The sequence below is a fragment of the Mus pahari genome, chromosome 5 (assembly GCF_900095145.1).
Source record: "Mus pahari chromosome 5, PAHARI_EIJ_v1.1, whole genome shotgun sequence".
Classification (NCBI taxonomy): Eukaryota; Metazoa; Chordata; class Mammalia; order Rodentia; family Muridae; genus Mus; species Mus pahari.
In genome coordinates, this window is record NC_034594.1 from 107,522,121 (window position 1) to 107,543,007 (window position 20,887).

Sequence of the window (20,887 nt, forward strand, 5' to 3'; positions counted from 1 at the left end):
TCCTTCCTAGCTCCTTAGCTCCTCTGGGGAGAAGCTGAGTGCTGAGAACGGCCTGACTGACTGCCCCTCCTGTGGGTGCCCTTTCCCTGCAGGTGACTGTTCACTGGGTAGATGAGGCTGGGGCCAGTTCCACGCACTGCCTCTCCCCACAGGCTGAGCACGCTGGAGTCCGCACCTACTTCTTCAGTGCTGAGAGCCCCGAGGAGCAGGAGGCCTGGATCCAGGCCATGGGCGAGGCTGCTCGGGTCCAGATCCCTCCAGCCCAGAAGTCAGTGCCTCAGCCCGTGCGGCACAGGTGAGTACCTGGTGCAGACATTGAGGAAAGGAGAGAGAGAAAGATGTTCAGAAGTACTCCACTTTATGCCAGCGCTGGGCCCATTCTGTGGATTTGAACATCTGGAGGGAGTGAGGACCACATTCCCTCACCTAGGCAGGAGGTCTGGCCAGCGGGTTGCAGAGCCTGAATCTCACTTCCCCTGATCAGTTCCTCCTCCTCTTTCTGAGCTGGGGGAGAGCCTGCGGAGAATTCCGGAAGCTTGGCTAGGAGCCAAAGGTGAGGGCCATTCGCTAGCTGACCCAGGCTGTTTGCGTCAAACACGTTGGAGGAAAATGCAATCAGGTTTGAATCACAGGTTAGTCACTTGGCCATAGTGTGACCTCAGGGTGAGTGACTTAACCTTTCAGGACCTGATTTTTCTCTTCTCAAATCTAGCAGTTGGATTTGTCCTGCAGATTGTGTGTGAAAACACAGCACTCAGCCCACAGTGCCTGTCACTCGCTGGCTCAGTGCCCACCTCTCCTTCCCCTGTGTGCAGACGAATGGAGACCCAGAGGAAAGGGCTCAGGTCTGGCCTGAGTTTAGAAAGGCTCTTCCTGTGTAGACTTCAGGTCTGGCTATGTTTAACCCTCAGTGTGTCATCAAGGAAGCTTGACAGGAAGCTCCAAGGAGAAGTTGTCTCAAGGGTCCATCTCTACGCGTGGCTAGGCCTTTATTCATCACCTCCCAGATCTGCTAGGAAGAAAAGAGACTACACAGGTCTGCGTTTCTGCTGCTGTGATAAACACTGACCAAAAGCAGGGAACTCAGAGCAGGAACACAGAGCAGGAGCCTGGAGGCAGGAACTGAAGCCCGGGCCATGGAGAAACGCTACATATGCAGCTAGAGACACGAGCTCAGGGGGTACTGGTTAGTTCATATTGTTGTTCCACCTACAGGATTGCAGCCCCCTACAGCTCCTTGGGTACTTTCTCTAGCTCCTCCATTGGGGGCCCTGTGTTCCATCCAATAGCTGACTGTGAGCATCCACTTCTGTGTTTGCAAGGCATAGGCTCACAAGTGGCTGCTATATCAGGGTCCCTTCAGCAGAATCTTGCTGGCATGTGCATTAGTATCTGGGTTTGGTGGCTGATGATGGATTCCCGGGTGGGATAGTCTCTGGATAGTCCATCCTTTCATCTTAGCTCTAAATTTTGTCTCTGTACCTATATCCTTTCATGGGTATTTTGTTCCTTATTCTAAGGAGGAATGAAGTATCCACACGATGGTCTTCCTTCTTGGTTTTCTTGTGTTTTGCAAAATGTATCTTGGGTATTCTAAGTTTCTGGGCTAATATCCGCTTATCAGTGAGTGCATATCTAGTGACTTCTTTTGTGATTGGGTTACCTCACTAAGGATGCTATCCTCCAGATACATCCATTTGCCCAAGAATTTCATAAATTCATTGTTTTTAATAGCTGAGTAGTACTCCAATGTGTAAATGTACCACAGTTTCTGTATCCATTCCTCTATTGAGGGACATCTGGGTTCTTTCCAGTTTCTGGCTATTATAAATAAGGCTGCTATGTACATAGTGGAGCATGTGCCCTTATTACCAGTTGGAAGATCTTCTGGGTATATGCCCAGAAGTGGTATTGCTGGGTCCTCCGGCAGTACTATGTCCAATTTTCTGAGGAACTGCCAGACTGATTTCCAGAGTGGTTGTACAAGCTTGCAATCCCACCAGCAATGGAGGAGTGTTTCTCTTTCGCCACAACCTCGCCAGCATCTGCTGTCACCTGAATTTTTAATCTTAGCCATTCTGACTGGTGTGAGATGGAATCTCAGGGTTGTTTTGATTTGCATTTCCCTGATGACTAAGGATGTTGAACATTTTTTCAGGTGTTTCTCAGCCATTCGGTATTCCTCAGTTGAGAATTCTTTGTTTAGCTCTGTACCCCATTTTTAATGGAGTTATTTGAATTTTGAAGTCCAGCTTCTTGAGCTCTTTGTATATATTGGATATTAGTCCTCTATCAGATTTAGGATTGGTAACAATCCTGGTTGAGTTTATCTGATCATTGCCCAGCAATAAAGCAAAGCCCAGGATTTAGGAAGTAGAATTGGGTGTCATCCTGCCCCAGTTACACCACTGCCTCTCTGCCTCTTCTTCACTCCTCCCAACCCACTTACCCCTGCCCCGTCTCACACTGCTGGGCCGGGACTACTGACTGACAACCTCTACCTTGGCCTCCTGCAGCCTCGAGAAGCCAGACTCGGAGAACATCCCACCCAGCAAACACCATCAGCAGCCACCCCACAACAATCTCACCAAGCCAGAGCCTGAGGCCAAGACCCGAGGGGAGGGGGACGGCAGGGGCTGTGAGAAGGCTGAGCGCAGGCCTGAGAGGCCAGAAGTCAAGAAAGAGCCTTTGGTAAAAGCCAATGGCCTCCCATCTGGACCTGAGACAGCCTCAGAGCCTGGCAGTCCTTACCCCGATGGCCCGAGGGTTCCAGGAGGTGGGGAGCACCCTGCTCAGCCCAATGGCTGGCAGTATAGCTCCCCAAGCCGACCAGGGAGCACAGCTTTCCCACCTCATGATGGGGACTCTGGGGGACAGCGGCGGAGCTTTCCACCACGTAGTGACCCTGACAAAATTGCCCAGCGCAAAAGCTCTATGAACCAGCTTCAGCAGTGGGTGAACCTGCGCCGAGGGGTGCCCCCACCCGAAGACCTTCGGAGGTGAGGTGGCCTGGAGGTAGTATGTTATAGCTAGGGTGAGGGGATGGGGGTGGGAGGGAGCAACTTATGAGACATTGCTTTATTGGGAACCTTCTGGAAGCTGCCTGTGCAGGAAAGCTGATTCTCGTTTCGTCCAAATCCTTGCCTCTGGTGGTCTGCTGCCTTCAAAAGAAAGCACAGATCTGGCCGTGGTGGCACATTCTTGTACTCTCAGCATGTGGGAGGCAGAGGTGGGAAGATCGGGAGTTCTGAGGCTATCCTCTGCTACAAATTAAGTTGGAGGCTAGCCTGTGCTATATGAGACCTTGTCTCAAACTGAGAGACAAGAGACAGAGATAGACAGAGACAAGAGAGGAGAGGCAGTGTACCTAGGGTATTCAGTAGTCAGAAGTCAGGCAGCCCTAAAGCTGTTCTGGTTAACCCCCGACCCATGCTGCAAATCCTGCGACATCTGAATTCAGTGCTGCTATTCACTAGGAGCCAAATGACTTACACTGTTTTAAGAAAACCGGTACCTCACTCTTCCTGTTGGTGTTCCTTGATGACCAGTTTGCCCCACGGATAAATAAACGGACTTATCTGATGACGGCCTTTCAAATATTCAGGGAGACTTACTGAGCTTGATAGTGTTTGTCAGGGCAAATGAGCTCAGCGTGTAGGGACCCCTGGAGATTGTGGGTACAGCCTCAGGAGAGATCCTGGAGCAGCTTACCTTTCTAGATGGTTAATATCTCATTGTTGGCGATGAGGTCCTTGGGCGTTTATAAGTCCCAGGGACCTCCCGGCTCTGATATCGTATTTCTTCTACCTCCTGTTTCGGAAAGGACCCTGCAAATCTGTTCACACTCAGATGTAGATGGCAAAAAAAGTCCTAGAGCTGTCTTCTGGGACATTTCATTTTTAAAGAGTCACAGATTGAACTCTGAATGGTACAGTCTTCAAGGATAGGACTTGTTCTCACCTCTAGGATACGCCTAGATCCTGCCTGGGCAGTGGCTCCAGTCATCTTTTCAAGCCTGTACTCTGAGCTGGAGGACTGGGGGGGGGGGGAGTGACTGGGGTGCACAGGTGGGTAGAGATATGTCCTTATAATGGCCTCTCTCTCTCTCAGCCCTTCAAGGTTCTACCCTATGCCCCGCCGGGTCCCTGAGTATTACAGTCCCTACTCCTCCCAGTATCCTGACGATTACCAGTACTACCCACCAGGGGTGCGGCCAGACAGCATCTGCTCCATGCCAGCCTACGATAGGGTTAGTCCACCCTGGGCCCTGGAGGACAAGCGGCACTCCTTCCGGAATGGGGGTGGACCCGCTTACCAGCTTCATGAATGGAAGGAATCCACCAGCTACGGGCGGCAGGATGGCACCGTTTGGATCCCCAGCCCCTCCCGACAGCCAGTCTATTATGATGAGCTGGATGCTGCCTCTGGCTCCCTGCGCCGCCTGTCCTTGCAGCCCCGGTCCCATTCTGTGCCCCGCTCACCCAGCCAGGGCTCCTACAGCCGTGCCCGCATCTATTCCCCGGTGCGTTCACCTAGCGCCCGGTTTGATCGGCTGCCACCCCGCAGTGAGGACATCTATGCAGATCCTGCTGCCTACGTGATGAGGCGATCCATCAGCTCCCCAAAGGTGAGCTACCACTCCATCCCTCCCCGCTGAGACCATCTGCTGAGAAGCTCTGGAGATGAGAGATGCTGGGCTATCTGGGATATGGCCTGCTAAGCCAGGAATCTGCCTAGGGAATCCTGGCCTGCGGTACCATCCCTAAAATGTTGCCTTGGGGGTTGTTCTGAGCTCTAGACAGGAACCATGCTCTCTGTGCCCATTCCCAGGTTGTGCTGAAAATTGTGCCGTGTCTAAGAGGACAGAGAAGGTCTGACTTCCAATCTTGAGGACTCAGATGGTTGTGAATGGGGTTGCTATGCATTTCAGTTTGAACTCTGCTCTGGGGCAGAATATAGATGCCCTTAACCTTGAACTTTAGTTGGTGGGGAAGTCCACATCCCAGCCGTATTCTCTCACCTCTGCAATCCCCTTTCTCTTCCAGTATGATTACCTGGGAGACAGGCGACCAGTCCCTGCAGGACTGTTCCCCTACAACTACCCATCATCCCCCACGGTCCACGATAAGATGGTACGTCCTCTACTCTCTCCCACTCCATCTCAGGACCTCCTCTCCTGCATCCACCCAAGGTGGAGCTGAGCTGGGGCAGGTACCCAGGATGCTGTGGGCCCAGAGCCTGGCCCACGTATTTTTTTTTTAGAAGTCTCTGGTTACCTCCTCCTTTCCCACCAGGCTTCAAGGGCCCCAGGACAGAGTTTGGGGCCACTTGCTCCTTCTCCGTGGCACAGAGCAGAGAGCGTGTGCCCCCCTGCCCCTCAGGCCCTCAGGCCCTTAGAGCAGCTCCTCTCACCAGCATACAAGAGGAGGGGCCAGGGCTAGCTAGGAGTGAGCTGGGTGCAGTCAGGCTAGGACTCTGAGGGTAGAGCATGTCAACTTTCCCCCTTGGTGTCAAGCTTGCCTTTGTTTGGAATGCCACCAGAGAGGAAAGGGACAGGGTTCTGACTGAGGAAGAAAGGGTGCACCACGTTGTGTGTCTCCCCTTTCTGCTGTTTCTACTTATTTCTGGAATGTGTTACTCCAAGAAATGGGCTGGGGACTAAAGAACCTCTGCCCCATCCCCGGCCAGGGAGGCCAGGGTGAAGGAGGCTGGGTGGATGGCCGGGTAGCCACTGTCCGCACTGATGCTCACTCGACTGTGCAGACTCCAAAGCCTTGATCCACAGCAAACGCCCCTTTCCAGAAACAGCCCATTTTTCCTAGAACAATTGGAAACACTTCTCATCAGCTTTGCAGGGTGGGGACAGAGGTAACAGAACTGGGAGAGAATGTCCCTCATCCTCCTTCCACCTGCCTGTGCTCCTGTCCCCTTCTACCTCAGAACCATTTAAAGGACATGACAGAGAGACTTTTTTTTTTTATCCATGCCTAGCTAACTCTTAACTACTCTGCTTCTTCTTCTTCTTTTTTTTTTTTATCGTTTTCTTTTGTGTGTTCCTGTTTGTTTGTGTTGCTGGTTGGCCCTTTGGCCTCGGGCTCCGGGTAGGATGAACTTTTAGATCTTCAGTTGCAAAGAAACCTAGAGTATTTGGACCAGCAGGTAGGCAGAGCTGGTGCCCCTCGCCATCCCATATCCCTGTCCTGTCTCCTCCTCCCTGTCCCTAACATCCTCCAGCCATTGAACAACCTTTGTTGGTGTCACCAGGAACCAACAAAGTGGCTTTGCTCCCTCATCTCCTCCCCCTCCGAATCCCTCACGGGCAGCTGGGGATGTCCTCAGGAAGGAAGTGTAGCCATGGGCATGTGAATAATTAACCACCACTGTCTGCAGCCTTCAGTGCTCAGCCCGCGTGGAACCGCCCTCAGAGGCAGGTGGGAAGAGAGCAGAGACAAGGCTGGCCCTGAGATGTCAGGGATTTAGTTATACCTGGATCTGGGAACTCATATCCATTCCCACTGAGCATTGATAAGCTCTGTTGTGACCAACTGAGGACCTACAGACTTGTCCTAGAATGGTTTAGAAAACGTTATCAATTCCATACATTTGTTAGTTCCTCAGAGGCACAGTGGTGCCAGCCCAGCTTGGCTGACAGAGCACACTGACCAGGTAGCGAATACCCCAGTGAGACACACACACTGTTGGCTGCCTTGTGCTGTCTCCAGGCCTTTCCCCTTTGCTCCTTTGCCTTTTAATTCCACAGGGAGCCATCTGGAAACACTTGGTCTAGACAGGTTGCCAGTGAACCCATCTACTAGTAAATATGTGCTACAAACCACAGGGAGTCTGGAAGTCCACATCATTGTCCTGGGATGCAGCCTGCAGTGGTAGAGATGATCATAGTGATGATATTAAGAATAACTGAGGTGATGGCGCATGCTTTTAATCTCAACACTCAGGAGGCAGAGGCAGCTGGATCTCTAAGTTTGAAGTTTCAGGCCAAGGAAAGTTATGTGGTGAAACCCTGTCTCAATAGTAGTAATAATGGTGTTAGTAGTAACAATAATAATGATAATAATAACAGCAGCCACCATAGTTGGTGTTTCCTCCTTATTTAGACTTGAATAGAAGAGATCACAATTCTTTCATTTTTTGTAATAATTCTACAGAATGGGAACTGTGATTATCCTATTTTATATAAAGGAAATGAAGCACAGAGAGATTTTGAAATATGCTAAGGACACAGACAGTGAATAGCAGAGCTTAGGTTTTAACCCAGCTTGTAGCTGGGAATCTGAGAGGAGACAAGGCTAGGATCAAATCTCATCAGGGCAAGTTCATACTCACAAATCTCCAGGCAGAAGCATGACCTCGAGGTGACCATGTTCACTGCTCTGACTCTTATGTTCATCCAGTAACAGTCATGTGACCTGTCATCTCCCATGGCTTCCCTATTATGGTGAGATCATCTTTGTCAAAGCCTTTAGGCAGTGGGAAGCACTGATTGCCAGAGTTTAGTCAGCAGGGCCAGCTCCTGGCCCTCACAGAGCGTCCATTCTTGTTCCAAAAGTAGTGTATTATATTCATGCTGTAAGCATCCTGGGCCATGTGGGGATGGATCCCAGGATGCCCTCTCCCAAGCATGGCTGGAAAGTGCTATGTCCTCCCAGAGGGAAGCAAGACCTATAATGCCTTGAAGTGGGGAGGACTCAAGAGTGTCACCACTGGTTTCCCAAGCAGACTGTCCTCCTTGTAGCATTGTGCTAACTTCACCCTGCCCACAATGGCTGGCTGTCCAATCATTTAACACAGAGTGGCTTTTGCTCTTTCAGAGGGGACAGACTGCTAGGGTCTTCAGAACTCATCTCTGGATTACCTTCCTGCCTATGGGATAATATTCTTAGAGCCAATCCTGTATGATGAGGGGCTGGGCACAGCCAGGTGGGGCCATGCTGAACAGCACTGGTAGATGTCACTTGGTCCTCCTGGTTCTTTGTATTCAGACATAGCAGCGCCTGCTCTTCTGCAGAGTAGTGAGAGAATCAGATCGGAAAGCATGCGGGAGCTCTCTGTGGGGCACTGTTACAGCAAACCTCTTTGGGGAAAGAAACAAGGTCGGGGGGTGCCCAGGGAGAGTCTGGTCTCCTTTGTCCACTATGCTCTCATAAGCATGTACACCCAGACACATGCACACACAGCCTCTTTAAGTAGTAGAGCTGGACTGACTTCAGATCTTTAGACTAAATAAGGAGTCTGGCATATTGATATTGTAACTCCTGTGCTCATCCTTATACTGTAAGCCCTCCTGAAGCCTTGACACCAAGGAAAAACCCTAACTGGGCTTACAGGAGTAGAAAAATTGGGTAGTAGAGAGCCTTTGAAACTATGACATATCAGGGGCTGGAAAGATGGTTCTACAGCGAAGAGCACAGAGGGCCCAGATTTGGTTACCAGCACCCATGTGCCAGCTGACAAACACCTAGAACTCCAGTTCCAGGGGATCCAATGTCCTCTCCAGTCCTCTGTGAGCACACGGTACACAGACATATGTGCAGGCAAAATGCACATATAAAGTAAAAAGAAAATTATTTTTTAAAAATTAGAATGCTGTAGATTGCGAACGGGGACATGGGCTGCCTTACTCTGGCCACAGCATGGCAGAAACAAAGCTGTGTGGGGTATTGCCTCAAAAGGGTAAGAGGAAGAGAAGACTGGGGAGGCCGTGGATAAAATTCTGACCCCGGAAGAGCATCCCTTGTTACTGTGTAGCCCCGAAGCTTCCCCTATACACCCCCCTTCTGTCTTCTCCTACCATCTGCTGTGAACCACTCAGTTAAAGGGACACAGCCAAGAACGTTCCCTGACAGTTTCATTTCTGATCCTCTCCCTGTGGGACCGGTGGACATGTGAGGACAACTGATTAGTTTGGTTGGCCTTTCCTCCCTCTCTTTTCCCCTCCCTCCCCACTTCAGTACATCCCCTTCCACTTTCCCAATGATCCTTGAAATTAAACGATGACGTGGCAGAGAGCAGCGCTCCGACATCTGGTGTCCCTTTAACATGGCTCACTTGTCTTGACCTCCTTGTTTGCTTTCCCAGTGCCATCCTCAATCCTCATGGATGCTGCCAGCCCAGCTCTGGAAACTGTTTAGTAATCTTTCAGGAGGCTTGGGGGTGGGGATGGGGTGCCGTGCAGAGAGTAGGTGCCAGGTTTGCCGGTGTAGCTCAGGTTAGTGTCAATGTGAGGAGACTGGCTTTCCCACCGTGTGGGCTTCATCTAAAGCAGTGTGAGGAATGGGAAGGAGGTGACAGCTTGGCCAGTGTGGCCCGACACCCCTGGGACAGAGTCCCTGGGCCTTGCAGGGTCCAGTGGCCTCCTGGCACCCTGCCGTGACATTTGCATGAGGACATCAAGACTGGTCCAGAAACAGTTCACAGGGTAAAAAGTGGCAAGGCCAAAGTAAGGGTGCTGGAGGCTCCCCCAAAGCAGCTGCCCTCCCCTGTTTCCTGCAGAGAGCCACAGGGGGGTGTGGGGAGACAGCCGTAGCCAGGGCTGAGTGAATCGTCCGTCCGTTCCTTCCTCCGCTGCAGATGAGCGAGAGCGAGACTCTCATCAGCATGGTGAACCGAATGGTGGAGAACTCCTCTCCCAGGGCCCACCTCTTCATGCAAGTAAGGCCTCTGCCTGCCAGCATGGTCCCTGTCAGTGCCATCTCAGCTGCTTGTGCATGACTGGGTCACACCATGTGGGATGAGGCCCGCCTCACCCAATCCATTCACCCGCCAGGCCTCATCTCCTGTAACACAGATTCTGCCCGATCTTCTCCCCAGCCCCACCATGAGGCCTCCATTCTTCACGTTCATAGATAAACTCAGGGTGCATTTCCTGAGCCATCAAACAGCGAACAGTGACGTCTCCTGCATGCTGAGGATTACAAACCTGCATGAATGCCCGGGATGCCCGGTTCATGTTTTCTATGCTCTTGACAGATATTACGGGGGCTGGGGCATGAGGGGAGGATGTCAGGGGTTTGTAAACAGGATAGAATGACTGCTGCGTTGTCAAGGCAGCACTCACTGCCCCTCTCCCCACTCCATGCCTTTGGAATCTTGCCAGTCCTGGCTTAGTGTGGGTGCAGCAATCGGCGTGTTCGGTTTACATGGACAGCGGTTCTCCGGGTTTCCGATGCTCTTTCCTGCCAAGCTCTCGAGTACTGGTCTCTACAAACTGCCCAGGGGTCACTGGCATCTTCATGATTGTTACCATGCAGAGAGCTCTGCCTTCCAGCAGGCCTCCACCAGGGGACAGGGGACACAGGTCATGTGGTCAACCTCTCCCGAATCAGCCACAGACAATCAATCAGGATCAGGATGAACTCTAGATTGCACCGTCACAGCCTTCCCAGCTCCAGCCAGAGGACCTAAGACCCTGGCACAGAAGTGTCAGGCATGACGGGCAGTGGTCTCTGGCAGAAAGGAAACGGGATTGTGATGTCAGCTCTGCCACTCACCCAGCCTCGTCTGCCCCTGCTGCAGTAACCGACCTCGTGTTCCTGCAGGTCCCTGCATACCCAGAGGTGTTCCGGGATGGCCTCCACACCTTCAAGCTAAACGAGCAAGACACGGATGTAAGGGCAGTTCTCCCTGCTCCCTCTGACACGACGTGTTCCTCATGTTGTCGTCTTCATCTTTGCTTTCCCCCATGGGGCTTTTCCTCCATCCCCCTCCCTCTCCTGGTGGCGTTTCATCCATTTGACTCACCTCCTCTCATCAGGACCACAACACAGTGTGCTTCCTCCTCCTTCGGCTTCTCCTTTTGGACATGGCCCTACCTCACCCTCACCTCTCACTCTGCTTCATGCTTCTATACCAAGCTTCGGGCCCCTATCTACAGCAGTGGGATCGGCTTAGGGCCAAGAATTAGGCTCTGTTAGATGGTAACGCAGTCTGTTCTGTGCCGAGCCTGTGGTAGACACTGCAAGCTGCTACACAGGATATGGTCTGTGTCTGCCATCAGGAGCATCAAGCAGTGGGATACCCCAGGTGGCATCAGATGGCAATATCAAATCCATTCACCAAATGGGACCAATGAGTGGGTCAAGGACAAAACAGGTAGCCAGAGAGAAAGGCCTTGAAATGAGAAGCCTCAAAGGGCAAGATTTGGCCTGGTAGGAAGAAGATGGAGGGGAAGACATGAGTTAGAGATGAGGATGTGGAAAACTCTCCAGAAGAGAGCAGGCTCTGCCTGTGGCCTCTTCATTACCACTGACCTCGCTTCAGCAGTGGATCCATGCCTGAGAGGTCTGGGGGCGGGGCCGGTCTCTCCAGGCAAGGACCAAAGCTAAGAGGGCTTCCATCAGCCATCCTGAGATGTTACAGCTGGTTCCCAACCTCCCTAAGGCTGCAACCCTTTAAGACAGTTCCTCATGTGGTGGTGACCCCTGGCCATAAAATTATTTCATGGGTACTTCATAACTATGATTTTGCCTGTTATGAATTGTAATGTAAATGTCAGATATATAGGATATCTGATATGTGACCCCTGCGGGGGTCTCTACCCACAGGCTGAGAACTGTAACCTTAGAAAAAGAGAACTCAGGAGTCTCAGGATAAGGGAGACTGGGCTGCCCTGTGGGGCAGAGGGGCTGGTTCATGTTACATTGCTTATAAGACTGCTGGTTCCCAAACCTTGCCTGTCCCCAACCCCAGCTGAGGAGGTGAGACCACACTGTCTTCGCCATCCTCTGGGCACTGTATCCCCACAGTAGGATAGGGATGCGCTTGACTCCCCACCCCTACTCAGAGAATCATCACATCTCATTTCCTAAGATGGAGATCCACCATGCTCTTTCCCAGAGCCTCCAAGGTGACGGTGAAGGCCCAGGTTCCTTGACTGGGAAAAGTGGCGGTATCCAGAGGCTGGGCCCTGCCAACCCAATTCCCAAGTCCCCATCAACCCACATCCTTCATCATCTTTCTTTCTTTCCTCTGGGCCCCCCAGAAGCTGCTGAGCAAGCTGTGTGAGCAGAACAAGGTAGTGAGGGAGCAGGAGCGGCTGGTGCAGCAGCTGCGGGCGGAGAAGGTGAGCAGCGGCTGGGGTGTTTTGTGGGTGGGACTGGCGTGGGCGTGGTGGTGTGCGATGCTGTCTCTGTCCTTACAAAGCTGGTGGGTCTTTGTCTTCCTCAGACTTCTTGTCTCCTGGGGACAGTAGTGCTATGGGGATAGCCTCTGCTAAGTTGTCTGATTGAACTACCAGGGGCTCAGGCATCTGCTGTCAAAGACCCTAGAGAAGGTCACGTTGCAGCTCATGACACCTCCCTTCTTTCCTTAGGAGAGCCTTGAAAGTGCCTTGATGGGAACCCACCAGGAGCTGGAAATGTTTGGAAGCCAGCCCGCCTACCCAGAGAAGCTACTGCACAAAAAGGAATCTCTGCAGAACCAGCTCATCAACATCCGGGTGGAGCTGTCACAGGCGACCACGGTAACCGGGGCAGGGGCTGTGGCTGTTGGCCTCCCCTTTGTGCTGCCCTGACCTGGATAACTCCTAAGACCGAAGAAGCGGGGTGCTGCAAGGGCACCCCTACAGCAGAGGGCATGCACAGACAGCACGTTTGCCTTCCTGTTCATTCCAAAGCGCTTCCCCTCAGAGAGCGAGCGAGCTTGTCACCCACAGGCTGCGTTTGTCCCTGGATTCTTTGGGGGCAGTGTGTCGCTGAGGGTTACTGGATTCCTCGGCTTGTCTAACCCATCGGCTGCCCACTTTGCCCTCTGCCTTGCTGAAGTAGGCTCTGGCTGGCTTGCTGCTGTCAGCAGGGGAACTGAGGCAGATCCTTCATTCAACACAGCTTGTTTGAGTACCAGTAGCCCAGGAAAGCCCAGCCCAGGAGAGAGGGGTGATCTCTATGGGAACAGATTCAGCTTTTCCTTCAGCCTGCCATGGGATGTGCCCTGGCCTGCCATGGGATGTGCCCTGGCCCGCCATAGGATGTGCCCTGGCCCTCCTAGGAAGGAGGGTTGGTGGCAGCCTCCCCTTGAATGTCTCAGCCTGTTCCCTTCCTGCCAGACTTTGGACCCCAGGGATCCCAGCCCCAGACCCCTTTGCAGCTGTAGAAGGGAGGACTTGTGGAAGGTGGCTTCCTCCGTGTGTTAGTTGGGTCTTTTCTCACTGCACTGCTGTGACAGAATGCTTGGCAAGTGAAACACCAAGGAGGGTTTGTTTCCATTCAGTCTGAAGGAAGAAAGCCCATCGCTGTGGGGAAGGTGTGGTGGGCAGGAGCTCGAGGCACCTACCTGGTCACTTGCATCTGCATTCAGGAAGCAGAGACTGTGGTGTTCACCTCGCCATGCCCTTTGTATTCATCCTGGACCCACGCCTGTGTGGTGGTGACACCACGCCTTCCCTCCTCAGTTAGCTCTTCCGGGGCACCTTCACAGACACACCCAGAGGGATGGCAAGTGACTGGATGAACCCTCACACTCAGTAACCCTCTCCCCGGCAGGCACTGACCAACAGTACAGTGGTGTATGAGAGCCTCGAATCGGAGGTCTCTGCCCTGCATGATGAACTTTGGGAACAGCTCAACTTGGATATCCAGGTGAAAGGGGGCCCCAAGAGGGTGGCAGTGGGGCAGGGGGCTAGATCTATTCTGTAACTTCTCTAGCCTGGATGGCAAAGGAGTCCCAAGCAGCTGCCTTTCTTGATTTAGCCACTTCAATATAAGACAAGGTTCTGGTCTTAAGACAGACTCTGAGAGAGAAAAAGAGACAGAGACACAGGGAACGAGAGAAAGAGAAGATAAGAGAGGAGACAGACAGACACAGGAAGAGATGGGGCGAGGAGAGAGATGGAAGCAAAGGAAGAAACTCTCGGGTCACTTAAGACTACTTTTAGCTTGATGACAATGTAAGAATATTCTTCTCAACTCACAGGGCGTGCAGCTAATGAGGTAGGAGACCTAGGTTAGAAGCAGGATATTCTGTTGCTGAAAGGATTTAAAAACAGACATGTGGATATAAATACCTCTGCAGACACCGAAGAAGCTGGCAGTTCAGGATCTATCTCTGCAGCTTTATAAGCGGCAAGGCTTCCTTTCTGGGTGTAGGTACAAAGCAGGAGGCTTGAAGGAGGATGGGATATTGGAGACTTGTGTTTTGTTTTATTTCCCCCTTGTCTTTTCTCTGACGGAGCTCTGCCTCTTCTCCAGCTGATTTTTATAAACTCTGTTCCTCAGATGTGGGTGGCACCCTGTTTCCCTCCTGATAACAAAATTCACCTCGCTTGCCTCGGGCTGGGCAGGGTGGTGAGGACCCAGAGACTGGTACATCCTATGGGCCAGCTGCACCTTAAGTGTGCCCATTGTAGGAGGGACGATGGCCGTGGGCGAGCGCACCCGCTTCTGAGTCAAAAAGACCCATCCTTAGACGCTGGCTGTGCGGCTCAGGGGGTGGCCCAGGAGGGGTCCTGCAGCCGAGATGAGATGAGTTATTACCCACGAGCATGCGGAGTGGTGGCTGGTACTAAGACACAGAGTAAGTGGCAGCTGTTAGATTTCAGAATGTGAGCTAGCTGTAATAGAATGCAGCTCATGTCTGTTGGAATGTGAAAATTAAAAACAAACGAACAAAAACAAAGACCGAAAGCACTGGAAATCTTGTCCCCTGGAAAACAGAACACATCTCCTGATCCCCCAGGCGGTTCAGTAGGGGCTCCTCACTCTTGCTTCTAGGGCCTTGGCTTTTCTGTGGACACATTTTATATTAAAGAGGCTGAGACTTCTCACAAGAAAGATTGCCACCCAGGAGGGGGATGTGCGGGTGGGTGGGAGCTCAGGGTTCTGAAGCTTCCTGATGCGGGGGGGGGGGGGGAGGTCCTCTAGGTTTAGGGCAGGGCTGGCCCATCCCTGATTCACTCTACCACTGTTTCAGAACGAGGTGCTCAGTCGGCAAATCCAGAAGGAGATCTGGAGGATCCAGGACGTGATGGAAGGGCTGAGGAAGAACAACCCCTCGAGGGGCACTGACACGGCCAAGCACAGAGGTGGGGACTCCCGCACCCCTGCCAACTCACACCAAAGGACCCATGGGTGACTTTAGAGCTAACCTCGAGCCCGGGTCTTCAGGCTGGCTCTCTTTGACACATCAGAGGCTACGGTGTCAACTGTTTGCTCTCTTCGCTGCCTAGGGTTCCGCTTGGCAGCCAGCCTATGACCCTAATCCATGGAGGGACTCCTCTCCTTCCTCCACCCCTTGTGTCTGTGTGTACGCCGAGCCGTTCTCCCTCGACTCTACCCATCTCTTCTGTTTCCCCAGGAGGACTTGGACCCTCAGCCACCTACAGCTCCAACAGCCCAGCCAGCCCTCTCAGTTCTGCCAGCCTTACCAGTCCCCTGAGCCCCTTTTCAATGGTGTCTGGCTCTCAGGGTTCTCCCACTAAGCCAGGGTCCAGTGAGGTAAGCTGGGAAAACAGCACAGGAAAGATGGGGGGCGAGAAGGCCAGCTCTGGATCACGCGAAAGGACACACAGTCTCCTCTCTCTTCCCCAGGGGCCCCATCCTTAGCATTTGGCTCATGGTATCCCGAATCATTCTCACACTGGTTTTCCCTCAGGGTTGCCCCTATGCCCACTCCCATCTCCTCCTGCCCTCTTTAGCTGCTGCCCCACAAGGAAGTCTTCCTGAACCCCAAGATGGTTAGTAAAGATTCCCCCCTGCTTGATAGGAATTTAAACCAGGAGTGTCCCAAGGTGAGGGGGTTGAGGTTCACTGTAGAGAGCTGTTTGCTTGTCAGTCAGTAAAGACTCATGGGATGGAAGGAAACGCTTAAAAAGGTACCCAGAGCTGGGCGGTGGTGGCTCACACCTTTAATTCCAGCACTTAGGAGGCAGAGGCAGGCGGATTTCTGAGTTCGACGCCAGCCTGGTCTACAGAGTGAGTTCCAGGACAGCCAGAGCTACACAGAGAAACCCTGTCTCGAAAAACAAAAAAACAAAAACAAAAAAAAAAAACAAAAAAAAACAAAAAAAAATGGTACCCAGGCAGGCCCTGAGGCCCTTTGTTCAGAGAGACAGCATCTAACAAGGACCAGTTCATAGTTGCAACCCACAGGAGACATCAGTTATACCTCAGCAATGAATCACATGGTTCAGACTCTGGTACTCCAGTGGAAGACAGGGAGAGCTTAATGGGACTGTGGTGCATCTGGATACTGTGAGGCCCAATGGAGTGCACCCAAGAGAGACAGAGGAGGCAAAGATACACAGAATGAGGATGTCCTAGCAGGCCGGGATGTATGAGGGAGCTTTGGAATGCTGGGGAGCTGTATACAAGGGTGGGCAGGAGGGACTCTGTGAGTAGGGCCTACAGGCCAGGCAGAGGGCTGCCAGTGGGGCTGGGGCTCTGCCAGGGCAGGGTGGGGTGCAGTGCCCAGTCCTGAGTAAGACTATCTGGCTCCTGCTAACTCTCTCTTCTGCTCTCACAGTGGCTGCTCTTCTTCCTCCTAATGCTCTGGCTTCTCTTGCCTCAGGAACCTGGCCCACCTCGGCCACCCCTCCCCAAAGCCTACGTCCCCCTGGAATCTCCTCCCACCGTCCCTCCACTCCCCAATGAGAGCCGCTTCTGGCCATACCCCAACTCCCCTTCCTGGCATCGAAGTGGCGAGACAGCCAAGGGCCAGGTACCCAGCATCCTTGGGTTTTGGTGGGTGGGACGGTACAGTATGGGGCAAAGACCCAAGTATGGGGCAGGGTAGAGCACTGGGGTTATTTTCCCAGTCATTCCCTCAGAGCTCTATGCCTTCTGGGCCCTGGGGGAACAGTCTCACAGGCCAGCTTCCCTTCTGTTGTCTGGGGGTAGTGGGAAAATGAATTACAATCCTACCTAACCCTGGCTTATGAGCATCTGATGGTCACGGGTTCAGATCCTTACCAACATGATTAACCCAAAGGAGATGGAGTGACACTTCTCCAGTCCCTGCTGCCCCTTGCCCTCCTCAGACTCCAGTCTCTCCTGTTCTTGTTCTGCCTCTGGCTTGATCTTACTGCATCTCATGGGCCTCTAGTATCAGGCCTACATCTGTTCTGGCTTCTCGCCTGGGTCTAGTCAAGACAGAATGTACAGTTAGACTTGGTTGTTTGTTATTGAGAGACCTGTTAGCCAGGCTCTGCTCTATGTGGTTTGTGTCGCTGACAGGCAGACAGGCAGAACAGTTGGTGTTACCCATAGCTGCTACACCATGAAGTAGACAAGACTCACCTATCACCTAGGCTTCCGGCTAGGTAATTGCTGAGGTTTCAGGCTCTAGCTTTATTCTTTTTTTTTTTTTTTTTTTTTAAAGATTTATTTATTTATTATATGTAAGTACACTGTAGCTGTCTTCAGACACTCCAGAAGAGGGCCTCAGATCTCGTTACAGATGGTTGTGAGCCACCATGTGGTTGCTGGGATTTGAACTACGGACCTTTGGAAGAGCAGTCGGGTGCTCTTACCCACTGAGCCATCTCACCAGCCCTCTAGCTTTATTCTTATGTTCTGAATTTTCTTTGACACTTAGAATCTCTGACTGTGCAACAGAAAGAGGTTGCTCATAGTATGTCTGAGACCTCAAGTCTCTGCAAACCCACAGGCAAACACCTTTTTCACGTCCTTGGAGTCCTGGAATCAAGGACAGCTGGATTCTTTTTGAAACAGTCTGTGTGGATCCCGGCAGGATCCTCAGAGATCTTAAGATTTGTAGCCCACTCTGTTGACTCCTCCTGTGATCTAAAGCCCACAGACCATCTGTGCGACTTCAGGCTTTCCAAGTTATCTGGGTTGGGCAGAGACCTCTCTGAGTCATCCTTACCAGCTAGTTATCTGCACAGTTTCCCTGCTCGCTCCATCTTAAAGGATTTGAAGGAAGGCATTAAGGAAACCAGATCTCTAGCGTTCACCCTAACATCAGCTGCCCTCTCACTCGTTCCTCCCAGCCCAAAACAGGCTATGAGACAAGCAAGAAAGACCCGAGCCAGACATCACCCCTGGGTACCCCTAGAGACATCAGCCTGGTACCCACCAGACAAGAAGTGGAGGCAGAGAAGCAGGCAGCTCTCAACAAAGGTATGCTTCCACCCATACTTGCCTAAGTAAGCTGAGGGACTTCCTTGTGCTGGAGGAGTGTGCACACCTACCCTAGGCAGCAGTGGGGAAAGCAGTCAGGCCTCTCCTTAAGAAGCAGGTGCTCTGGCCCTGCTCCCCACAAGGCTCCCCCTCTCCCCCCGGCTGCTCTGTCTCCCTGTAGTTGGCATTGTGCCCCCTCGGACCAAATCTCCTGCTGAGGAGGAGTTGACAGCATCAGCAGTGGTGAGGAGGACCACGAATGGACTCACCAATGGCCTCTCCTCACGGGTAAGTGCCCACTAGTCACAACCCAGAGCTAGGGAGGAAGGTAGAACATGTGGGAGGGAGAACAGTCCTTCGTGGACATGTCAAGGGTCAAGGAAGGTGAGCGTCGTAAATGCATGAGAGTGTTTAACATTCTCCTAGCATGCTGTTGGCAGGAAGGAGCTGGGAGAACAGAGGTCAGGATGAAGTACACACACAGTGTCAGTTCCCTAGGACTCTGGGGAGTTGACACGTTACCACACAGATTAGTGACCTAAAACAACACAACTTTAAACTCCCAGTTCTGGGGGCCAGAAGTCCAAAGTCAAGGTGCCACCATGTTGGCTCCTTTGGGAATCTGAGAGACTCTGTCCTGTGCCTCTCCTGTGAACAGTGGTTCCCGGCAGTGCTTAGTACCCATCGGGCCACCTCACCTTCTCTCTGTAATGTCCCCTCCTTTTCTTGTAATGACATTCCTCTTTGGATTTTGGATCCCTAAATTCATGATGATCTTAATGACAACTGTAGAAACCTTCTTCCAAAAAAGGGGCATAGTATCAGGCATGGGGTGAGGGGCTATGGTTTAAACATAATCTTTTCAGGTCACTATTCAATAACTCTAGTGCCAAATTTCATGTCATTCTACTTGGAAAGTGCTCATTCTATTCCAAGAACCCAAAATCTCAACTTATAACGTAATTATCCTTAATACTAAAATCTCATCTATTATTAGCTCAGACACATTTTCAAGTCCCATCTCCAGCCGGGCCAGGGGGCTCGTGCCTAGAACCCCAGGACTCAAGAGGCTGAGGCAGTGAGTTCAAGGCCAGCCTTGATTACAGGATGAGATCCTGCCTCAAGAAACAAAGACAAGATGGCTGGAGAGATGGCTCAGTGGTTAAAAGCACTCACTGCTCTTCCAGAGGTCCTGAGTTCAAATCCCAATAACCACATGTCGGCTCACAACCATCGGTCGTGAGATCTGACACCCTTCTTCCGGTGCGTCTGAAGACACCTACAGTCTACTTAGATATAACAATAAATAAACCTTTAAAAGGGAAAAAAGAAACAAAGACCAACAGGATTGGAGGGACGGCTCAGCAGGTAAAGTTCCTGCTGCAGAAGAAGAGGGACCTGAGATCAGATCCCCCAATACCCATATAAAAGCCATGCATGAAAGCATTTTCTTGTAACCCCAGGGTGCAAAGACAGACATATCCAAGAGACTCCCTGTCAGCCGGTCTAGCCGAAACAGTGAGCTGCAGGTTCAGTGAGAGTCTGTCTCAAGAAGTGAGCAGGAGCTGAGGAGGAAGACACTTGGAGTCAGTCCCTAGCATCTGCCCAGGCATGCACAGGGGAGTGTATCCTCACCCGGATGTGTGCACGGTGTGCCTCGGCCTCCACACAGAGAAAATAAGCCCCGCCACTCACCCTCTGAATCATCTCTAGCATGGCAGGCATGGGACCCTAGATAGTGTTCACAATGGGGCAGAATTCCTCTCTACACGTGGAACTTGAAAACGGGTTCAACTGCTTCTAAAACACAACAACGTTGAGATACTCTTTCTTTTGAAAAGTTATGTACTTGTTCATTTACGTGTGTGTGGATGCCAGTGTACATGTGTGGTGGTCAGAGGACAACATTGAGGGATCAGTTCTCCCCTTCCACCTTGTTAGGCAGGGTCTCCCGTGCTTCTGTTGCCGGGCTGTACCCTCCAGGCTAACTGGCCTGTGAGCGAGCGTCCAGGTGATCCCACCGGCTCTGCCTCCCATCTCAGCGTGGCAGTGCTGGGATTACAGGTTGGTATAGCTGCATCCAGCTTGTTGTGTGGCTTCCAGGAATCAAACTCGGGTCATTGGTCTTGCATAGAGAGCACTTTCACCCACTAACCTATCTCCCTGGCTCCAAGGTAACCTTCTTGTCCCCAAAGGAGAAATGAGAAGGAATAAAGGGATCTCCAGTCCCAAGCAAGCTTTCCCCTCAGCGCTGGGAATCCAATCTCAGAGCCTTGTGCACACTGGCCCAATGCTATACATCTCAGCCACAGCCGGGTTCTGTGGCCTTTGGGGGCTCACTGTCCTGCCTACAGGTGGGTGAAGGCTCCACTAGCCCTATTGCCAGACCTGTCTCTCTGGCCTCAAGGTCTGTAGCCAAGGCTTTCTCTGGGGGTCAGCCTGCCTTTTTCTTGAGGGGGTAGCTGACATTTGTAGCTAAGAAGTTCTGTTAGCCAATTCACCCCCCCCCCCAGAAATCTGATAGCTTTCCCCCCACATCTTCATTTTGTCTGTAAACTGGCAGTTTGTCCTGAAAGCGTTCTCACAAGTGCATGTGGCTCTGCTTAAGGGGACCCGTGCCGTGTGTTGTGGGGTGTCTGTGGAGCTTTCTTGAGTGTCTATTTCTAGCTCCTGAGATGCTTGATTGGGTCATCAGTCACGCCTTAGTCTTTTCAGCAAGCTATCCCTGGTCCTCTTACAGGGTGTTCTTCCCCAACAGTGAGTGGCCGGGTTTTTGGGTTTTTTTTGTTGTTGTTGTT

General features: G+C 52.0%; 1 protein-coding gene across 16 annotated transcripts in view; it reads left to right on the forward strand.

Annotated features, from left to right (window-relative positions):
* Positions 1–20,887, forward strand: part of Plekha6 (pleckstrin homology domain containing A6) — a 143,248-nt gene that overhangs the window by 109,863 nt on the left and 12,498 nt on the right. For 7 of the 16 annotated variants that reach the window (XM_029538950.1, XM_029538952.1, XM_029538954.1 and 4 more), the window contains 15 exons: positions 93–295; positions 2,517–2,999; positions 4,111–4,627; positions 5,046–5,132; positions 6,106–6,159; positions 9,589–9,669; positions 10,557–10,625; positions 11,999–12,079; positions 12,329–12,478; positions 13,497–13,592; positions 14,923–15,034; positions 15,307–15,446; positions 16,519–16,668; positions 17,960–18,089; positions 18,271–18,377. In XM_029538950.1, the coding sequence (XP_029394810.1) occupies positions 93–295; positions 2,517–2,999; positions 4,111–4,627; positions 5,046–5,132; positions 6,106–6,159; positions 9,589–9,669; positions 10,557–10,625; positions 11,999–12,079; positions 12,329–12,478; positions 13,497–13,592; positions 14,923–15,034; positions 15,307–15,446; positions 16,519–16,668; positions 17,960–18,089; positions 18,271–18,377 (2,460 nt within the window). The remainder of the gene's footprint in view (positions 1–92; positions 296–2,516; positions 3,000–4,110; positions 4,628–5,045; positions 5,133–6,105; positions 6,160–9,588; positions 9,670–10,556; positions 10,626–11,998; positions 12,080–12,328; positions 12,479–13,496; positions 13,593–14,922; positions 15,035–15,306; positions 15,447–16,518; positions 16,669–17,959; positions 18,090–18,270; positions 18,378–20,887) is intronic. The other 9 variants (XM_021197819.2, XM_029538963.1, XM_029538960.1 and 6 more) reach the window with 7 other exon arrangements.